At 39.2% G+C, this 17,732-nt stretch overlaps 1 protein-coding gene across 1 annotated transcript in view; it reads left to right on the forward strand.

Annotated features, from left to right (window-relative positions):
• The window catches only part of LOC146651332 (ephrin type-A receptor 6-like), a 191,870-nt gene extending 174,586 nt beyond the window's left edge, over positions 1-17,284 (forward strand). The window contains exons 11-17 of the mRNA XM_085383465.1: positions 486-671; positions 7,753-7,814; positions 8,162-8,371; positions 11,019-11,168; positions 13,392-13,585; positions 13,879-14,028; positions 15,055-17,284. Of these exons, the coding sequence (XP_085239591.1) occupies positions 486-671; positions 7,753-7,814; positions 8,162-8,371; positions 11,019-11,168; positions 13,392-13,585; positions 13,879-14,028; positions 15,055-15,169 (1,067 nt within the window). The 3' untranslated portion in view covers positions 15,170-17,284. The remainder of the gene's footprint in view (positions 1-485; positions 672-7,752; positions 7,815-8,161; positions 8,372-11,018; positions 11,169-13,391; positions 13,586-13,878; positions 14,029-15,054) is intronic.
• Positions 17,285-17,732: the final 448 nt, after the last annotated feature.

The raw sequence follows: 17,732 nt of genomic DNA on the forward strand, positions 1-17,732 counted from the left end.
TCCTTTGTATATACTAAAGAGGATGCCTTTTTCATCTGCCAGCTTCTCCCTGTCATTTTCTTGACACACGCTGTTGGAATATTAAAACTTTAACAGGTTTAGAGAACAAAAGGAAATGTAAGAATAGACTTGAGGCTTTTTTTAGAAGGTGAAAGAGAGAATGTTATGAAGTTAACCTAATCAGAGCAAAGCTAATAAGGCTGAAGTTTAAATGGGAACTCCAACACTGCCCCCAGGTGGTATGCTGCATTACCTGCTGATGCCGCGACACTTTCTGATATACATCGTATCGTGTTTATGTGTGTGTCTATGCGTATTTATATACTCATATGGCATTAAAAAAGTAAGTCTGCATTGCATAAATCATTAAATCTGGATAGACTTCATTTAAAGTTAGGTTTAGGCAAGTAGTCAGGAAGTGAAGATGCAAGTGAGTTTATTGAGCTCCGTGTGTGTGTGTGTGTGTGTGTGTGTTCGTTCTCCAGGTGAATTTGGAGAAGTGTGCAGCGGCCGTCTGAGAACACCAGGGAAGAAGGAGATTGCCGTGGCGATAAAGACACTAAAGGGAGGCTATGTTGAGCGTCAGAGGTGGGACTTCCTGCGTGAGGCATCTATCATGGGCCAGTTTGACCACCCTAACATCATCAGGCTGGAGGGCGTGGTCACAAAAAGTAAGGAGGATTGTGAGAGAGGTTGCTTACTTGAGGCAAATTCAAATCGCTCCAATGTACATGCAGTGTCACCTCTTCAGTACGTTCTTCTAATATAGTCTGAAACATAGTTGGCAGTGATTTATGGAGGAGCCTGTACACAACTGATGCCGCTGATGAAAAACTGTATTTTTAAGCTACGACATAAATCTTTTCTTCATAACTCGCGTCGCTCCCCCATACTGCTGCTGCTTTGCTGTATTCACTGCCAACACACAAACTCAAACCCAGTCTACTGCTTCTTCTGCACATTCGAGCCTAATGAGTTTGGCGTTTTTCCATGTAGAATTAAAGAAAAGAACATTGCATCATATAAACATTTGAAACTCTGCTGCTATATTTTTATCAAAAAGAAAGAAGACCCCTCCCCCCCAACAGTTTGGCTGTCTGTTGTAGTCTGCGCAAAATCCTGAATTAACATTAAGCATTTTGCTTATAAAGCAATAAAGTTCCACCTTTGGGTTTTTGGTTGTTTTTTTCTTTGTTTGTTTTTTTGTATGGTTGCTCTAAAAACAATCTTTAGGGCTGGAACAGACTTTTTCATACTGAGTAATTAGTCACCATGTGAAATGACTTTGCTCTGTTTATACGTGGCTCAATGTCATTATTTCTGCTTACTTATTGTGTAAATTTGTGTATATGTGTGCATTTTGTTTGCAAGTGGCCGGGGCTGCATGGCTGTGTAAGTCTCCTGTTTTTGTGAAGAAACACATTTTACCTACAAAACTCGTGTGCGTGAGTGTTTGAGTGTGGACTTGTTAACGAGCTCTGTTTTACTGGGCTCACCCTGTGCAACATATGGTTGTTTTTACAGGGGTTGTATAAACTGAGACATCGCTGTGAATATAAATGTGTCCCCTGAAGACTTTCAATCCCTCTGTGAATGCAAATAGAGGACACTCCTCAGCTCTGACCCCCAAGTGATAAAAACCCAGGCGATAAGGGTTTTTTGTTTGTTTGTTTCTGAGCCAATACTGTCATTATTACATTTAAGGCAATGATGGCTGGTTTTTGCAGCCACGTATTTAAGCGTTTTCATGCACTAACATCTCTGAAGAGAGTGAGTGGAAAAAAGTCCTCCCAACAGCACAGAGCTGACTTGTGCGGTAAGACTCTAAAAACATTTTCAGTGACTGTGACTGAGAAACCTTTCATCACATCAGAGGTCAACAACTGTGTCTGCCTGCGCTGAATAGACATCTTTTATCAATAGCACCTCTTTCAAAGCCATTGAGATCACTCTCTAGTCATAATATTGCATCTGGTCCATTTGTACGTTTCATATTTTCTTAAGGTTTTAAATAATCTCAACTTTTAAATTTGATATATAAGTATATATCTTATATCTGAATAAACCTGTTTCCATGACTGCGAATTCAAAAGTGAACATATGCATACAGCACCCTATACATTAAAAGTCATTTGTGTTTGCAGTGGGGCATCAGACTGTATGTAGAGGCTGTATGTATCCTATCTGTGTTCACCTGTCTGTCTTTGTCTTTTCTCTCACTCTCTCCATCTTTCACTCCTTCCATCTGTTGTTGTTCTTCGGAGACTAATTATGGAGAGTATTGTGCTGTGACTGACTGCTATACCTGCTCTGAAATAACAGGTGACACATTAGATTCTGGCAAGCAGGTGCGTTTGTTTTTGTTCAGGCGCTGCACTGCATAACTATATATTGTTTCCAGACCTTGCTAATTAGCTCGGGAAAGCCAAGCTTGATCAAATAATTTCTTGTCTATCCCTGCTGGATTTGTGTAAGGAGGGATGATATTTAAAAGTGATAGGCTTTTGCAGATTTAAACAAAAACATGTGCTCATTTGGTCTCAGGTGATAGAGTTCAGCAAAAACAAGGCTTTACTTATCTAGCCATATGCCTGTGTATATATATATATACTCCATGTCTTCCATTTTTGTGACTGGATTATACATTATGAAGCTCAACACATATTATTCCTGAATGTGTGTTTATTTTAAGTTGTTTGGCTTGCCGATTTGAATACCACAGTAGACTTTCAGAGATTATTTCATCACACAACACCATTGACAACAGGTGCTCGGTCTTCCAGTGGAAATGCTCCAAGCACATTCTGTTTAACAGAAATGTTCTAAGCCTGCAGCGTTTGCAATTTCTGTTTAAACCAAAGTGGAAGATGCTTCATTAGCAATCCATAGGAACAATGAAATGCTGGTGCTCAAGTGACCATAACTCGCACCATCTGTTATTTTTATAATTATCTCATACTTCAGACAGTTTTGCATACTTCTTTTGGAAAAGTTGCTGTTCAAAGCCGTTATAAAAGTTAACCCAGCATTCATTCACCAAATCAACCTGTCATTTAGCATCTTTAATCTTTTCTTTTGTAAAAAGTGCAAAAGCAATTTACGTTTACAGTCACGTCCTATGGAAAACTAAGTACACCCTTACAGCTCCCGTGGGAATTAGGAGGATAAGTAGATAAGTAGTAGCCATATACTGCTAATCAAATATTGACCACCATCAAATTCAACTAGATCTATAAAAGCAGATGTTTGGGCAGTTTGCTGGTCTGGAGCATTCAGGTGAGTATTAATACAACGGCATCTTCCCAGTCCTTGAGAGATTATCCCAAGGTCGGATCATGCAATGCTCAGACAAACTTTAAAAAACTCAAGAGCCACATCTCAGAATCTGCGGGCCTCAGTTACCATTTTAAATGTTCATGATTGCTCATGATTGTGCAATAAGAAAAATATTAAAAGTTGGGAAGCTCACAAAAAAAACATCCATAGTTCAAATTTACAAAGCTGCATCTGAGCAAACCACTGCTGGAACAGTGTCTTTTAGCTCGACTAGACCAAAGTGGAGATGTTTGGCCATAATGCACAACATCAAGTTTGGCCAAAGTCAAACAGAGCACATCAGCATGAACTACCAACCACAGTAGTGGAGGAGTGATGGTTTGGACTGGTTCTGCAGTCACATGACCTTGGCCTCTTGCAGTCAATGAGTCCATCATGAACTGTTCAACTAAAGCAACTGAGACTCATATGTACCATCGGCCCGACTGCTAAAGATTGACTGAAGCTGGGTCATGCAACAGGACAATGATCCCAAGTATATTAGAAAATCTACACCATAATGGCTGAAAAAGAAAAGAATCAAGTTGTTGCAAAGTCAAAGTCCAGGACTCAACTTAACTGAGGTGCTAAGGGGAAACCTTAAAAGAGCTATCCATGAATTCATGTTTGCCAACCGCAGTAAACTGAATTAGTTTTGTAAAAAAAAAAAAAAAAAAGAGTGGGCCAGGCCAAAATTCCTCCGCAGTGATGTGAGGGACTGTTAATGCAATAAAGGAATTATTACAAGCTATTGAATCATGCGGAGTAGTTTTTTCAAAGGACTGCAGAGTCCTGTGAAAACTTTCTGTTTTGACTGAATGATTTTTTCATTTGAAGGAATGATGGTCTAATTACCAGAGGTGTGGACTCGAGTCACATGACTTGGACTCGAGTCAGACTCGAGTCATTAATTTTATGACTTTAGACTTGACTTGAAAAAATGTTTTAAGACTTGTGACTTGACTTGGACTTTTACACCAATGACTTGGGACTTGAATTGGACTTGAACCGGTTTACTTGAAAAGACTTGATATTTTACCCCAAATATAAAATTTAACACGCATATTATATAGAGATTGAAAATGTGACGTCATTCACGGGTAGAACCGCAAAGGATTCTGGGAACTCGTGGCAAGCGGTACTAGCGCACGCAGGCTTTCAATTGAAATCAGTTATACAGCGATAAAAAGAAACACAAAAATGTCAAGAAGCCGTTGTATTATTAACTGCAATAGCCGGTCGCATGACAGCCACGAGAAGCCGACGGGTAAAGAGATCGGTTGTTATCGGATTACGTCGTTGAAGAGAAATTGTTCGAGCCATGTTTCCGAAGTAACAAAGACGCGACGGATGGCCTGGATCGCAGCCATTCAAAGATCAAATATAACGTCCTAGAACCCTCCAGCTCACAGGTTAGTCTGCTCCAAGCATTTACACGATGGTCAGTGTTTTTTAGTAGTTAATGCGTCATTTTCATAAAATAATTGGTGATATAGGTTACAAGCAAGTCTGGCGCTGAACAGAAATTGTCGCGCTATGCTCCTTTGTTTATTGTGCATAAATAGTGAATTGTCCTGACACAATATTGCGTTTCGCTTCTGTTATTATGGTACATTGACAAAAACATATACTTTTATTCACAGGATAAAACAGGTTTTTTTGTATCACTAATTGTCCAGTACGATTACAGCATACAGTATTATTGTCACTGCTACATTTCTGTGATGGGTACCAGAAATTATTTCCACTACTAATTAATTACCGTTGAGCTCAAAGGTCCTATTAATAAACGGTTAAGGAATGTGTATTTATGACGACAATTTGTGAGACTGGTAAACTTATGATACGTACGATGGCCTTTACTTTCTACACGGTGCATTTCAAGGTCCTGCACCCATCCGTCGGTAAACTGTACCTGGACTTGTTGCAGTGACCTGAAGTTACTAAACTTCATGAGTGTGTGCACTCACTCCAAGAACCGTATAATTATAAATATGCATATAAATATGCTACGATGAGATAGCTGACTTCATCTAACTAGCAAATGTTGTCCAGGCTACGTTGGTGATACAGTTTTTTTTAATGTGTATGATATTTTTGTCATGCGATTTTAAAGCCGGTCCTACAACCGCATCCAAGAATAACATGCAGCTTATCTCAGAACTGTCGGTGAAAATTATTCTTGGAGCTAGGTTTAATTGAGCTGCATTTTAAAGAGGTGCAATTTCACAATTTGTGTACATTTTCTAAGTTCACTATTTTGTCATGTGTTGAGAAAAACACAGATTTTAAAATTACATGGTCTAATATTTACATTTAGCATAACTGCAACATTATTTTTTCTTTTTTTTTTTAAAGACTCGAAAGGACTTGAAATTCAAAGTTTCAGACTTGTGACTTGACTCGGACTTTTACACCAGTGACTTGAGACTCGACTCTGACTTGCCTGACATTACTTGAGACTTGACTTGAGGATAAAGACTTGAGACTTACTTGAGACTTGCAAAACAATGACTTGGTCCCACCTCTGCTAATTACTCCTCTAAACTTTTCACTTTCAGCAGCTGCACATGATACAATACAAGAAACGTGTCTTGGCTCAGTATGCCTTACTAATAATATGTTGTAGTCACTCAAACAATAACAAATATTGTCATTGAGATTATAGCCCAAAGCTGGCAGACTTCCTTATGCTGCCTGTCTTTTTTTTTTTAACAATTTAGCTTTTTTCTGTCAAAATCCAGCACAGTTGCACTATCCAGATGCACAAAAACTCAATTATGTCAGTGCCTGTAAACACGCTGCTATATTGTCCAAATTATAGTCCAACTTGTAAATGAGAAGTCATTTAAATTCAAATTAGATTTGACATTTAAATAGGTTTAAGTCACATTATTGTGTCAACCTAATCAAACTATTACTGTCTCTACTGAGCTAAAACACTGACCCCAAAACTGAAGTTTTAGGTTTGTCCTTCAGCTTGTTACGCACTATTATTCATCAGTTCAGATGAAAAAATACATAACAATGTGCATCATTTTGTAAGCATTTCAAGTATTATATGCATATATCAGAAGTGTCCAAACCTTGTGGTTTGTTCATATATTGCTGTCTCCCTTCTCGTAAAAAAAGATCTATAAATATCCTTGAAACAGAAAAAAAAATGTGGAAAATTAGGAATATTGGATAGACATTAAAAGTAAGACGGCAGTCGTCTGTTGAATTATGAAACGGCAAATACTCACCTGAAACTGTGTTGAGAGACCCCATTATATAAATGTCTGTAAAATATTCCATCTTCCGTCATGTCATTTTCATATTCCTGTGTGAGTTTTAAAAATTACATGAACTGAAAGTGTAATAACATGGTGTCTCTTCACCAATCAAATACTTGTCTTTCTCTTCCAGCAGTTCAGGAGGGTTTACAGCTCACCAGAAAACAGGCCTTAGACAGTTGGTTTCTAGCTGTAAACCAGTCAATCAGTAACTCTGTAGGGATCCTCGGTGGGGAAACAAAAACATTTGGAAAGAGAAACTGGGCTTACATTTTTTCTAACTAATGTTTCGTGTCATACATGGACTGAATACGGTCCCAACTGACCGGCTGGGTATTTTGAAACGGACAGATTTTATCAATTGAGCAGCTTGACTTGATGCATCAATAAACTGCTCATGTTCTGTGAGGTTGTTTTTTTCAAGTTGTTTTCCCTCCTGGATTTCCTGAAATAGTAACTAAATTTAAAATAATTGAAATACTTTGTAATTTTGTCAGCCGCTCTTTATAAGCATAATGCGTTTTCTACATTAATTCAATTATAATGTTTTAGATGATCAGTGGATCATGTAGGATGGCATGAGAGATAGCATGCAATATTCTTCTTTTATCAGAAAATTCATAATTAATCTGTTTAATCTAATTCTTTAACTGCTTTAGACTACTAGCTGTCTTCTCCATAAATAAAAGATCATTCTCATTGTATGTTTAATGCACGCTTCACTTTGAAGTCTGCTTTACAGTCTGGCCGAGTTTAGATGGTTGTTTCAGAACCAAACATAATCAAATTTTATTTCAAAAACATGCAAACTGAACTAATACTACAGACTGAATATACAATTAGTATTTACTGCAAAGAAGGCCGTGTTTACCTTATGAATAGCAAGTAGCTATGGTAGGAGCAAGCAGCATACTCAGTTTCTCAGGCAGGACTCCTTCACTTCACTTCTTCGACTTAAGAGGCCAACTGGTGACATTTGGGTGGCTAGATCCAGCCTTTATAAACAGCATGTGCTTTGGACCACAGACATTGTGAGTCTCACTCCATTTCTGCCAAGCTCCTTCGATCTTATCCTCCACCCTACACTGTAAACGGGCCACAATGCCACAGAAATATTCTGAAATAAACACGGTGTATGTGCTGTCTTTGTGTGTTTTTGCAGGCAGGCCTGTTATGATCGTGGTGGAGTACATGGAAAATGGATCACTGGACTCATTTTTGAGAGTAAGTGTTGGAGTGTCGCAGAACTCAGGCATGATTATTTCCTCAGTCTCAAAATCTCTGCTGTACATATTTTTACTGCCTCTGCATGCCTTTGCACTTAAGGCTTTGCGAGATCACTTCTAGTAACATTTGTGACTCATCACTTATATGAATTATGTAATGTATTTACTGTAGCAGACTCTCCTCTCAGTTTGCTGCTCAGCTTAATTCTGAACAAACTAGTTTCTTCTTCTTTTTTGTCAGTAAATTTTCTTTGTCTTGCTCTCTTTATCCATCCTTACCCTCCTTTTTCTGCCTTCTCTTTCTCTGACCCCATACTTTCCTCAATATCCTATTCTTCCTGTTAGCAACATGATGGTCACTTCACCGTCATCCAGTTGGTTGGCATGCTGCGTGGCATCGCTTCGGGCATGAAGTATCTGTCAGATATGGGCTACGTTCACCGAGACCTGGCAGCTCGAAACATTCTGGTCAACAGCAATCTGGTGTGTAAAGTGTCAGACTTCGGCTTGTCCCGAGTCTTGGAGGACGACCCGGAGGCAGCTTACACCACAACGGTACACCTGACACCCTCCAATAACTCAGCCCTCATAAACCAAGCAGCTGCTGCTAATTTATTACAGCTTTTCACAAAGCTGAAATCATTTTGTTCTATGTCACAACTGGGAAAAATGTTACTGTTAGGACCTGCACTGAGGTTGCATCGATCCATTATTTTCCTGGGATTTTAATGTTGAACCATTTTAGGAAACTAAGGCTGTAATGCGTAAAAAGCTTCTGTTTTTTTAAGTTGTTTCTCCATCGTTGCATTTTATTGCCTCAAAAATTGCTAGATGTGAAATATTGACAGGTAAAGCCAAGAGAAATCTAAACAAAAGATGAAAAACAAGGAGCAAATTCAGAGGGGATATCACTGAAACATGAAGAGATGAGCAGGCAAAGAAAGTAAGCAGGAAGTGTAATCGATTGCAGAACAGACAGACTGACGACTAACAAGGGAGACGCTGAACAATATATACACATGAGGAGCGAATAGGGATCAGGCACGGGTGGACAATAAGTGCAAAGCAGACAATCATAGAGGCAGGAAAACAAAGGAAACAAAACCAAAGAGGCACATAGAAAGTGATTACCAAAATAAAACAGAGACACTGAAAACACAAAGAGAGACAAAGGAAACACAGGGGATAGTGAGGAAAGGTAATGAGAAGTTAGTGAGGAGATCTGAGCCTCGACAATAGCTACAGCAGCACAGTAATATCCATGATAAAAGTTTACCCTCACTCCAGTCTTATTCACAGCCAGCTGGTGTAAATCTGGCTTTGGTAGCGAATCTCATTAGAAGCAGAGACTGAAAGTTTTAAACCGCAAAAGGCACGGAAGTCCAACCTAGCAGCTGTTCCCTAGCTGTTAGGTTGGACTAGTATGGCAGTATCAAAAAAGAAAAACGGATTTCCAAAGTAGCTTCTACACGTACTCTGAAAACTTTGCATCTCCAGAAACCTAGTATTCAAAAACACATCAATACTGAAGCGAGGAGACGAGAGTCTTGTGGATCTTTTTTCTTTCAGCACCTGTTGCTTCTTATCATTGTTTCACTCAAACAAATCCCCAGATGTCAGTGTGGAAAAGTAAAATGAAAATCAAAAATGAAATATGACACTAAAAGTTTTGAATTTTCAATTAAACGGTTCTATTTACCGTGTATGCTGATGCTATCTGTATAAGAAACCCGATGCATTGCTCCAACTAGATTAGGCTGATTTAATTTAGATTTTCCTGCTTTACCGGCCGAGACAAGCAAAAGATGGACTAGCCTTAAATTGCAAAAGTGAAACTTTCAGCGCTCATGTGCTAAATCTGTCTGAGCCCACAGTGACCTCCATTTCCTTGTTTGTATTGAGGTTTTTGTGTGAGGGAAATGCTGTGTTTACGGCTCCAAGTTGAACTTTCTGCCTCACAACACTGTGGTTGAAATCCAAAAAAGGGAAGTGAAAGGTGAGGTGAGCTGAAAGGAGAAAGGGGAGAAAAGAGGCAAAAAAACCAGAATATTTAGCACAGTGACAGCAGCATTATTGAAGACTACTTTCTGTTGTTATATCATACAGGATGAGAGAGTCCAGGCATATTTACCCTACCTATTTGGACAATTGCACATTAAGCACATTCAGTTTGAAATTATGACTCGAATGCAAAAATGTGCAGAGCTAAAAAATCCAGATCTTTAATCTGAAAACAGGAAATGGTCGTACACTTGGAGGCAGTCAGTGAGGGCAAAAAGAACAAGCAGACAAAAGACAAGATCCCAAAACTGCAAAAGGTCATAAATGGAAGAATAACAATGAACACTAAGAAAAAAAACACCCAAAACAAAAGCTAGAAGCACTGAAACCTTTACTGCAAATAATACAAGAGGACTTGGCACTTAGGCACCATATGCCCTGCACTCCCTAATTTATTAATTAGGCGGTGCAATTGATAATTATTCACTTATTAAATTTAAATAAACTCCACCTTGGAAAGTCAGAGCACCCACACCGACCCTGATTCTGCAATCCAAAAGGCAGCAGCACATGTAAACAGCAGTAAAACTGTAGAATTTGTAATCTGTACTGTCACCGCTGTGCATTTGTGAATTACTACATAAGCCATACACAAAGCACCGACCAGGCTATATCTGTGAACGTCCTGCTGTGGCGTTTAAGCACATAAAAGAGGTATGGCATTGTACCTCAGATGTTACCAACCTTAAACCTTTATATTATCGGCTGAACGTCTCCACGCTGCCCGTTTCTGTGATTACTACTGCTCAAATGTGACGTTGCTCTTTTACTCTGACATCAGACTTTCGAGATGAAAGGAACACAGCATATCTCACAAAAAGGGTGTGAAACAGAGAGGACAGATGTACTGGATGCTACAATAAAGTACATCTTACTTTATATTTGTACAAGGAGTCCAAGTTGCATCAAACGCAGTAGAAAAACCTCAGTGGAAGGTACAGCCTGTTTTACACATTATAACTGAAGTTTAGTGACTTTCCAAGTATTTTTAGTCTGAACTAAATGGTTTCAACAGTGGATGTAACTTTGGGGACTTTAATAAACTTGAGGGATGCATTTACTATATGCTGGCATTTTGCTCATATGTGTGCTTGCATTATTTATGTGTGGCTTTGTTTTACCTTTTATTTTTCATGAGCAGGGTGGTAAGATCCCAATTCGATGGACAGCTCCTGAGGCCATCTCATACAGAAAATTCTCCTCGGCCAGTGATGCATGGAGCTACGGCATTGTCATGTGGGAAGTGATGTCTTATGGAGAACGACCATACTGGGAGATGTCCAATCAGGATGTGAGTATTCCTGTCATATGAGGAGAAAAACTATTAAAACTAGCAGGACTTCATGATAAAAATATAGAGCTTGTCTTTTTAATATAATGTACTTCAAGATACATGATGTAAGATTTTCTGAAATTGGGTTTTGATGCTGTGAAGCAAATAAACACCTATTCCAGCATGTGGTATTACAGGTCATGGTTACCTGAACTGGAATTGTAGCTGGAGGCTACTTGCAGAATAAAGATATCTCTACTCTTAAAAATTATATTTTGTGAGGAGTGGAGAGGCCAGACAGTTTTTAAGTAAGTGGTCAGGCCAAAACTGTTATTTTGGGGGTTGTTTCGTTTTGTAATGTTTGTTTCTGTATTTAATCAGTGTTTTCGAGATCGCTGTTGTTTGCTTTTGGAGCAGATGTCACTGTGTACACCATCAGGATTCATATAAAATAATCTTTTTTATACTTTTCAGTTAAATTAAAAATAAAATTTGGAAATACTGCTTGATTTATTGATTTTAATTGTTGCTACATACAGTAGTAATTTGTTGACATAGCTCATAAGTTGGATGCACCATTAAAATGTGTCCATGTGGGACCAACAGCTACTGACTGAATGGATAACCTGACCTAACAGGTTTCATCATTTGTTGTGAGTGGCAAGAAGCCAAAAGTTGGTCTTGTTTTGTCTCCAACATGATTTTGCACAGCAATAGTAGCAACACACTGTGGTAGCAACTAGAGGATACTTTGCTGCTATTTTCGTCTTTATGGCTGGTGGCAACCAGTGTTAACATGCAATACCACCTGTTTTATTGAAAAAACTTCTAGGTAATTGCTTTCATTTTTAAATGTTCTCATCAATGCAGTATGTCAAGCATATAAAACACCTGTAGAGTGTGATTGCTCTGTACTATTTGCTTTTGAATCACTGTTTCCTTCATGTGTTCTGCTCAGAGTTATATTGATGAGACGTTTTTCTCTCACAAACCTCTCCTTTAACCTCAATCCACAATAATATTGACTTTACAGATCCTCCGTTCCTGCTTCACTGTGTAAATTTTAAGTTTGTTTTCCATTATATCTCTTAAAGTCGATGCCCTTTCACCTGCTCTATGACTATTTGCTCACATCAAAAACCTACCTCTGAGAGAATCGAGGTTAGGAACAAAGATACTGGTGATATCCACCCAAAGGATAAAAAAGATGAGTAAGAGGGAATGGAAAGAGCAGTAAAGGTCAGAGGTTCAGAGGACTGCGGGCCAATCAAGGGAGAGTTTATAGCTGTGGATTCAGTGCAGCTGAGCAACCCGCTGATCCCTGGGCTGTGGTCAGGGATTGGAAGGACCTTGGTGGAAGCATATCCATCCCTCTCTCCGCTGAGTGTGAAAGCTCGACTGTAATCCCCTCAACCCTTTACAGACAGACTCACACACATACATACACAGATGACCCGGCACACACATTCACTAAGGTCCCCAGGTTTGGGGAGGATTTGTGCTGTTTGGGAATTGCTTAGAAGTGCTTTCTAAGTCAAAAGGCCAGCCAAGCCACAAAAATCTGCCAAAGACTGTCTCATCCTGGTCAGCCACTTACCACTGCTCGCTACAAAGATACTTGTAGATACGCCGCTTTCCTTGAGGGGATCTGAGGAGATAACGTATGGATGTTAAGACACACTGTCAGCTGAACTCATGATAATTTGAAGAACAAGTGAAAAGTGACTGATAATGTGGCATAAATACAATAATAACATAACAAAACTCTAAACCAGTATGTGAAAGGAAACAAAACAGAGATCACACTGAAGGTTTAGCCTAAATGTGGCCCAAATCTGCATTTTTTTTTTTTGTTTTATGTGCCGCATTTGGCTTTGACTGATGGTGTTGAAGGAGAATGAGTCTGGCTGCCTCTATTCTGCCACAGCTCCACCTTTTATGAGCCAGATGTCAGGTGTGTTCTGGCATTTGTGCCACCTCTAGCCACAAAACACTTGGCGTAATCCATGTCAAGCCAAGCTAATGACTTTTGTGCAACATCTGGCGCACACAGCATTTGCCAGTGTTCTAATTGAGCTGCTGTAAGTAGCCAAGAGGCCAAAACTGGTCTGCTATCTTGGAACGTTGTCATGTGTATAACTGATATAAATCACAAAGAAATCTCTAACTTTTAACCAGACTGGTTTAATGGCAGTCTTCAGCCAGATTTAGACCATTTACCACGTCCAACTCTTTCTCCAGGTGATTCTGTCCATCGAAGAGGGCTATCGGCTCCCTGCACCAATGGGCTGCCCAGTAGCCCTGCACCAGCTAATGCTGCACTGTTGGCAGAAGGAGAGGAATCATCGACCAAAGTTTACAGATATAGTTTCTTTCTTGGATAAACTAATCCGTAACCCAAGCAGCCTGCTGCCGCTGGTAGAGGACATTCAGAGGTACAGTACTGAAAAACTTTTTGTGCCATGAAATGAATTAAAGGAAATGCACTCTGGCTAAAAATGACCAGTGAACCAGTGAATGTGTTTTTCTGTGGGAGTATTCTTACTCCAGGACAGAGTATGAGTTATTTTCCTTGAACACTGACAAACGTTTTCACTCCTACACCTAAAATAAGTGACACACTAAGAACTTTTTGATGCTTTCACTAGTTTTTCAATTTTGAGATGACTGAATATGGACATACTATGACATTAACCTTTATTTCTTTTCTTTTTTCTTTTTGCATTAGTCTACCAGAATCTCCGGGGGAGGAAATGGACTACCCAATGTTCATCTCTGTCGGCGACTGGCTGGACTCCATCAAGATGAGTCAGTACAAGAGCAATTTCATGGCAGCAGGCTACAACACATTGGATTCAGTGGCGAGGATGAGTATTGAGTGAGTAGAACAGCTCAAATATAACCGTTTTTTTAAATGTCACGAAAGCATGTCAAGTTTGCATGTTACAAGAAGTGCAGTTCAGTCTGTGAAGCTGTTCTATAGCTCCCAGAGAAAACTTTGTATAGATAGGTAGAAATCACAAGGATAGGCAATGATGTAAAGTAAGATAATTCTATAGTAATGTAATGTTTTAATGTTACGCTACTTTTCACATTTATTTCACTATATTCTAGACAAATATTGCCTTTTTTTATTCGTCTGTATAAAATATAGGGCAGCGCAGTGGTTAGCACGGTTGCCGCACAGCAAGTAGGTCCCGAGTTCAATTCCACCATCAGGCCAGGGTCTTTCTGTGTGGAGTTTGCATGTTCTCCCTGTGTTTGCGTGGGTTCCCTCCGGGTACTCTGGCTTCCTCCTCCTTAACATCAGAATAAAATCTGTGCACCGGAAGCTATATGGCATCAGTTTCCATGTCTGAGCAATTTCTGTAGTTTAATGTCTCTGCATCATGGTAGTTTTGCCCAAAAATTGAAGCTGTATCCAAATTTCACTGCAGTGTTTCTCTACAGACTGTGGTGGTCTTACTCAGCATGACTACAATTTACTCATTTTCCTTGAAGGTCTTGCAGGTCTTGCTATTAATATCAAGTCAATCTGATATTAATCTAGCACAGTAACATACACTGACAGCACCCATTTTGTTGTATCATGAATACTTTTATACTTCAGGTTCATTTTGCTAAGTTTTGTGAGTTTTTGAGACCCCTAAATCATTAGTATGACTTAGAGTGGGGTCACATATTCAAACTTATAATCAATTATTTTTTTTAATTATCAGGAAATATATTCATCTCAGTGACTGCAAATGTTGGTCGTTCTTTTGTCTAGTTGTATAATTTAAGATTAAAGCACATCTAATTGGTGACACGTGATCAAATAATTACCTTCAATGAGAAGTCCTAACACAGTTAAAGTGTTTTCTGCATGTGTCCTTGTGTGCTTGTGTTTCCCCTCTCGGCCTAGAGATGTGAGGCGTATTGGTGTGGAGCTGATCGGCCACCAGAGGCGAATCATCAGCAGCATACAGACCCTTCACCTTCAGCTACTGCACGAACACGAGAAGGGTTTCCATGTATAAGGACGCCCTTTATTATAACCTGGGATGGACAGATAGATGGACCAGATGGAAGTGAGGTCTAGACCATGTGACAGACAGTCTACAGCCTGTGCCTGGGTCTTAACCCCTCATACAGGAGGTCATTGGACAGACTACTCCAGCAGACTCTCCCCTGGTCTCATTCACGTTCTACAGTAACAAACTTTTTTTACTATACACCCCTTACACAGTATGCCTGGTTCTTCCAGACTATTTCAGCCTGATAGACTGTTCAGGCTCTCCCAGGCCTTCACTTAGGGGAATGTAATGCCTTGTTGCAACAACAGTACTTTGTGTGTGGCGCAACAATATCTAGAGGTGTAGATTTGCAAATGTAATCTACTGATTCTTTTTCTTTGTATGTTCTTTTTTTTTCTTTCTGCTCTGAGTTATGTGCTCATGTAGCTGCTATCGGGTGTGCAATGGAAACATTTTGTCCTTTGAAAAAAAAAAAATATATATATCCTCAATATTTTTTATTTTGGAGTTTGATATTTTATCATAAAGGTTTATTTGGATTGCTTTAGTTACCCTCTCTCCAGAGAATCTGGTACACTAATACTTGAAGAAAGAAGCGGGAAGTTTATGAATGTTTAAAAGTGTATAGACAAGTAATAATAATTATTATAACCTAATATGAATATATGTGCAGTCCTGTATGTGAAAGCCCTAGTAAATCTGGATCTTATTTAGATATTTGATTTTACAGAAAATTGGTTTGTTTGTTTGTTTTTTAATCAAAAACAGCAATACAGTATTATGCAGTCACCTCAGTATCTCAGAGAAAGATGAAGAATTGTGCAATGAGAGAACTCTTGTTGACATACAAACATGAGGCTCACATAACACCATCCGTCAGTTTTAGTGTCATACCCAAAGCTTGCAAAACTGGATCTGTTGCTTTTAGATGAACCAGTGCGATCAGCCTGTTTTGTTTTGGATTCTTTATTTATTTACTTGGATTGTGAATGTCATACATTGCCTGAAAGTACACGAATCTCCACTGTCTTAATATATGAATGTTCACAGAGCTTAGCTATAGAGGAGAGACGTTTGGTTGGAAACTTAACAGGGACTTATATGATGAAATTCTTCCATGCCGTTATTGTTTTTTTTTTCTTGCACACACTCACACAGACAGTACTGACAGAGGTTTGCACTTCAGAGACAAAGCTGATCCATGATGTCAGAGAATAGCTCATCTGGGGCGCAAGATCACCAGATGGAGTAATTGTGATGGTGTAAAGATTGTGATATGGGAAAACTGTGTACATAAACATAGCCTAATTTCAAACTGGCAGTAGATGTCATGTTGTTGGATGTTTGCCATTGAGATGAACATTTTCTTCATACTCTTAAGTCAGCTGAGAATATGCAGTGGTGAAGAATAAAAGTACTTAGAGCTGGAGGCAGCAGAAGTAGCTAAAAGCTGGTTAATGGAAATCGGTGTGAAAAACGTCAGTAGTCTTAGTTACGTGAGGTTAGGACAGATGTGTTCGCCAGAGATGGAGAACCAACATAAACAGCAGCATCATAACTCATCATGTGTCATTGTAACATCGACAGTAACAAACACAAATGCTCAAAAACACACAAACAGACACAGAATGCCTTACAGTCTGCGGACCATGCAAGCCGTTTATAAGTTTCAGTGCAGTCACAGGACCTAGCCATTAGTCTGAATTGTATGAGAATAACCTCCCATCTACAGCTGTGGGTTTTAATAAGAATTGGAGCTCAATGATTAATGTCAAGGGCAAACTGGATACAAAGATCTGTGCCTTTCGGTCACGGCGCAGTCATGCATCCAGGCCTTCAGGAGCAGGAAAGGTGCACGCACAGCACACATTCAAACGCGCACACACACACACACACGCTCGCAGTCACCGCCGCTCTACAGAATATGGGGAATATCAGATGCTGTTTGTTTAGCATGTTCTACTGCTGAGCAATGTTAGAACGTTCTTTTGTACAAAGTACAAGTATACTTATAATTCTTGTATTTTATTTTTCTATGATTTCCAAAGAGATGTTGTAGATCTTGCACACTGTAAGAGGCAGTTACAGCGAATATTTATTTGCAAATAAACATGAACAGTTCTGGTGGTTGACTGCTCATTTCATTTGGTTCGTTTTCATTCACTATCACTTGAATGAGACGCAGAGCGGCTCGAGGAAAGGAAAATGTCTCTTCGGTCAGACAGGACAGGCTGTCCTCTCAGTGAAGATAACGTGATTTAACAAAGCTCAAGGACTAAGCTCCATCTCTCTAATCTGCATTTAAGTTATTGTCAAATGTATGTGACTTTTCTCTTTAAACTAGGCAATTATCCTGACATTTTACAAGGTACTGATAACCAAAAGATGGAGCTGTTGGACCACTCAGCAGCTTCAAAACTGTTATATGAGAAGATTAAAATATTAACTACTTAGATAATAATAAAAAATAAAGACTACGTGCATAATTTTCAGATTGGGTACGCTATATACTTTCTGCTGAGAGGAGTGCTCATTTCTGAATTGTTCCATTGAATGTTAAATTAAT

The sequence above is a fragment of the Rhamphochromis longiceps genome, linkage group LG16, assembly GCF_057381845.1.
Source record: "Rhamphochromis longiceps isolate RC_006_pf linkage group LG16, R_longiceps_female_GT1.1, whole genome shotgun sequence".
NCBI lineage: Eukaryota > Metazoa > Chordata > Actinopteri > Cichliformes > Cichlidae > Rhamphochromis > Rhamphochromis longiceps.